This window comes from Vicia villosa, linkage group LG2 (assembly GCF_029867415.1).
Source record: "Vicia villosa cultivar HV-30 ecotype Madison, WI linkage group LG2, Vvil1.0, whole genome shotgun sequence".
NCBI classification, from domain to species: domain Eukaryota; kingdom Viridiplantae; phylum Streptophyta; class Magnoliopsida; order Fabales; family Fabaceae; genus Vicia; species Vicia villosa.
Window position 1 is genome coordinate 180,076,226 of NC_081181.1, and position 3,219 is coordinate 180,079,444.

General features: G+C 23.8%; 1 protein-coding gene across 1 annotated transcript; it reads left to right on the forward strand.

Annotated features, from left to right (window-relative positions):
- Positions 1–3,067, forward strand: LOC131653141 (transcription factor LAF1-like). Its single transcript, XM_058923218.1, has 3 exons — positions 1–221; positions 339–468; positions 2,309–3,067. The coding sequence occupies exons 1-3, from the start codon at positions 89–91 to the stop codon at positions 2,826–2,828; spliced, it is 783 nt and encodes a 260-aa protein (XP_058779201.1). The 5' UTR covers positions 1–88; the 3' UTR covers positions 2,829–3,067.
- Positions 3,068–3,219: the final 152 nt, after the last annotated feature.

The window sequence follows — 3,219 nt, forward strand, 5'->3', positions numbered from 1 at the left end:
GCCAAATATGCTTTCACCTTTCTCTGTCTATATTTGATATCTCTTTTGGAAATTCAAGCTTACACATAAACTTATTTAAATTGATAGAATGGGATTTCAAGAAAAAGTAGCAAAACCAAATTTGAGAAAGGGATTATGGTCACCTGAAGAAGATAATAAGCTCAGAAATTATATCCTTAAGTATGGTCATAGCTGCTGGAGTTCTGTTCCCATTAAGGCAGGTTAGTTTTTTCTTTCTTTCTTTCTTTAATTTTAAATATATTCTTACTTTTTTAAAAAAAAAATTATTAATGTAAGTCTAAAATGATTGATAAAGCAAAATTAAATTAAATATTCAGGTTTACAAAGGAATGGAAAGAGTTGCAGATTAAGGTGGATTAATTACCTAAGACCAGGATTAAAGAAAGGTGTTCTTAGCAAAGATGAGGAAGACACAGTTATTACTCTTCACCACATGTTAGGCAACAAGTAAGAAAATTTTATAAATTTTTTATTGCTTTCAATTTCATCTACAAGTTTTTTTAAAGTTAAAGAAGAAAAGCCGTAGTAATTTTTATTCAAGATATGATAATAAATTTTTTAATAATTATAATAATGATTGTGTGTACTAATTAAAACTTAAGTTAATTAGTTAGCTAAACTACTTTCATATTTAAATTCAATTTTTTTTTTGAGATTTTTCTTTGTCTTTTTTGTAACTTTTTATTTTTCATATATTTATAATTATTTTGTATTTTTTCTGTAACATGGATTAAATACTTTTATATAATTATTAAATAATTCTTCAAATTTTAAATTTTGTAAATTATAATATTAGTTAACGAATATAATAATCCAATCAATTTATTTAATTTTTTATATTTTATTTTTGGAGTTTTTATATTTAGAGATTGATGTAATAATTATTTATAAGACTTAATCCAATTTTGTGTCATTTAATGATCGGATTGAATACTTATTTCATATTCAAAATTGAAAGCTCAAATTTGTATTTACATTGAAAAAAGAAAAAATTAATAATTAAATCAAATATATAAAAGTAGTTTATTGTCTTATTTAATAGTTTCCATGGCCTTACATTAAATTAAATAATGTATTTTTTTCTTCGTACTACCGGTATAGTGCGGTTCGGAGGTCAGTTCTCCCTACTAAATTTAGCGCCAAGATACATTAAATAATATATTTTGATGCCAGCTCATTTCTACTTAATTTAATGTGAGAGAAGGCAATTAAACCCTATTTAAAAAATAATAAAAGGAAAAAATTGATAGGAGTCAAACCATGACTTGGCATTCCCATTATTTAAAAGATACATGGTTTACTATTCCTTAAGTTCTTTAATTAATTTAAATGTAGTTCGATATTATTTGTTTTAGACTTTTCCATCACATACAATTGTTAATTACAAAAATCAATTATATATTTTCAGTATATTCTTTTTTTAGTTAAGATAAAATTATAGGTCAGTTCCCAAATTTAAATAGAAAGTCAACACTACTATTATTAAAAGTCAATTTGTTGAGATTTGAAAATGAACTATTTTTGGGGTGACATTTTTGTTGTGCTATAAGATTGACATCTTTCTTTTATATTTTTCAAATTCAAAAATAAAGTCGAATAGGATATGTCGAAAAGGATATTTAAGTCCTGTTTGAATAAACAACTTATTTGTAGCTTATAAAACAAGTGTTTATTAAAATAAATATTTATAAATAAGTTCGCATAAAGTTATTTTTAAAATAAAAAATGAAATAAATTTAAATTAATTTTATACAAGTTATAAGTCATTTTTATTAGCTAACTTGAAAAATTTATAAAAGATAAATTTAAAAAAATTTATAAAAAATATCTTAAATTATTTTGATTAAGTCTCCTAAACGATATCATAGAATTTATGGCAATAGATAAATTTAAATAAGTCTATGCAAATGCCCTTAATTTGCAAGCTTATTAATAAGAGCGTGATACTAAGATATTCATTTCAATTTTATTTTAAAGAGTGGAAGTATTTTTAAAAGCTAATTCATAACTTGCTTGATTTTAGATGTAAAGTTTCTAAATAGGTATTCACACACTTTTTTAATTGTCACATCTAATTAATATATATAAAAAATAAATAATCATAATTTTATAATTTTTAACTTGATATAAATTAATCAAATATTCCATAAAATTGGTCACAATTTTATATGTGTTTAATATGTCATGAATCTAAACAAAATTGTTAATTCGAATCTATATCTCTTATTTATTTTTAAGAAATTAAAATTTCGACCATTAAATTATTTGACTGATTTTTGGTAATCAGGTGGTCTCAGATAGCACAACAATTACCAGGAAGAACCGACAATGAAATAAAAAATTATTGGCACTCATATTTAAAAAAGAAAGTGCTCAAAACTAAGGAAATTGATCAAATTCAATATGCTAGCTCAAGTTCAAATACAATGGATTCTTTACATTCAAGACAAAGAAACACAAATCAAGATTCTAATAATTTATTATTAGAAAACACTAACAAATCACCAGCCAGTGAAATTTGTGAAAGCTCATTACCAAAACTATTATTTACTGAGTGGCTTTCATTAGATCATATAAACTCAGATGATTCTTTTATCTTGCAAAATGGCTATGATCAAAATTCAATTTTTCAAGAAAATGTTATGCAATTGCCAGAAGGAAAGGTTGGTCAAGAAGATCATTATCATGATAGTTTAATTCAAAATCTAGACAATGAGGTTTATTTTTCATCACAACTTGAAATGTCAAATCATGTTGATGAAAATGAATTGATGCATTATATGAACAATGGTGGAATGTATATATGAGGAACAAGCTATAGCTTACAAGGCTGCTCAAAAAGATGAACAATTTGTCATTTAAATTTTAGATTTATTAAATAATTAATACTGTGAATAAAAAAGAAATATGAAATTATTCTTCAAATTGTTTGATAATGCTTGTATTCAGCTCAAATAAATTCAGTTACAAAGTGTACTTAATTGTTGTTGTTATTCTTTTAGAATTGTTTAGACATGCTCATGTAAATTTGTTTCAAATTAAGGATTTCAAGGATATCATGTGGTCTTCAAGGTTTTTTCTCCCCTTGTAAATGTTAAATAATTATGTCATGGATTTATATGCTCTGTTAAGAATTATCACTTGTAATGCTCAAGCCTCATTATTTGACAAATTGAATCGTGTGATATTTCTAAGTAG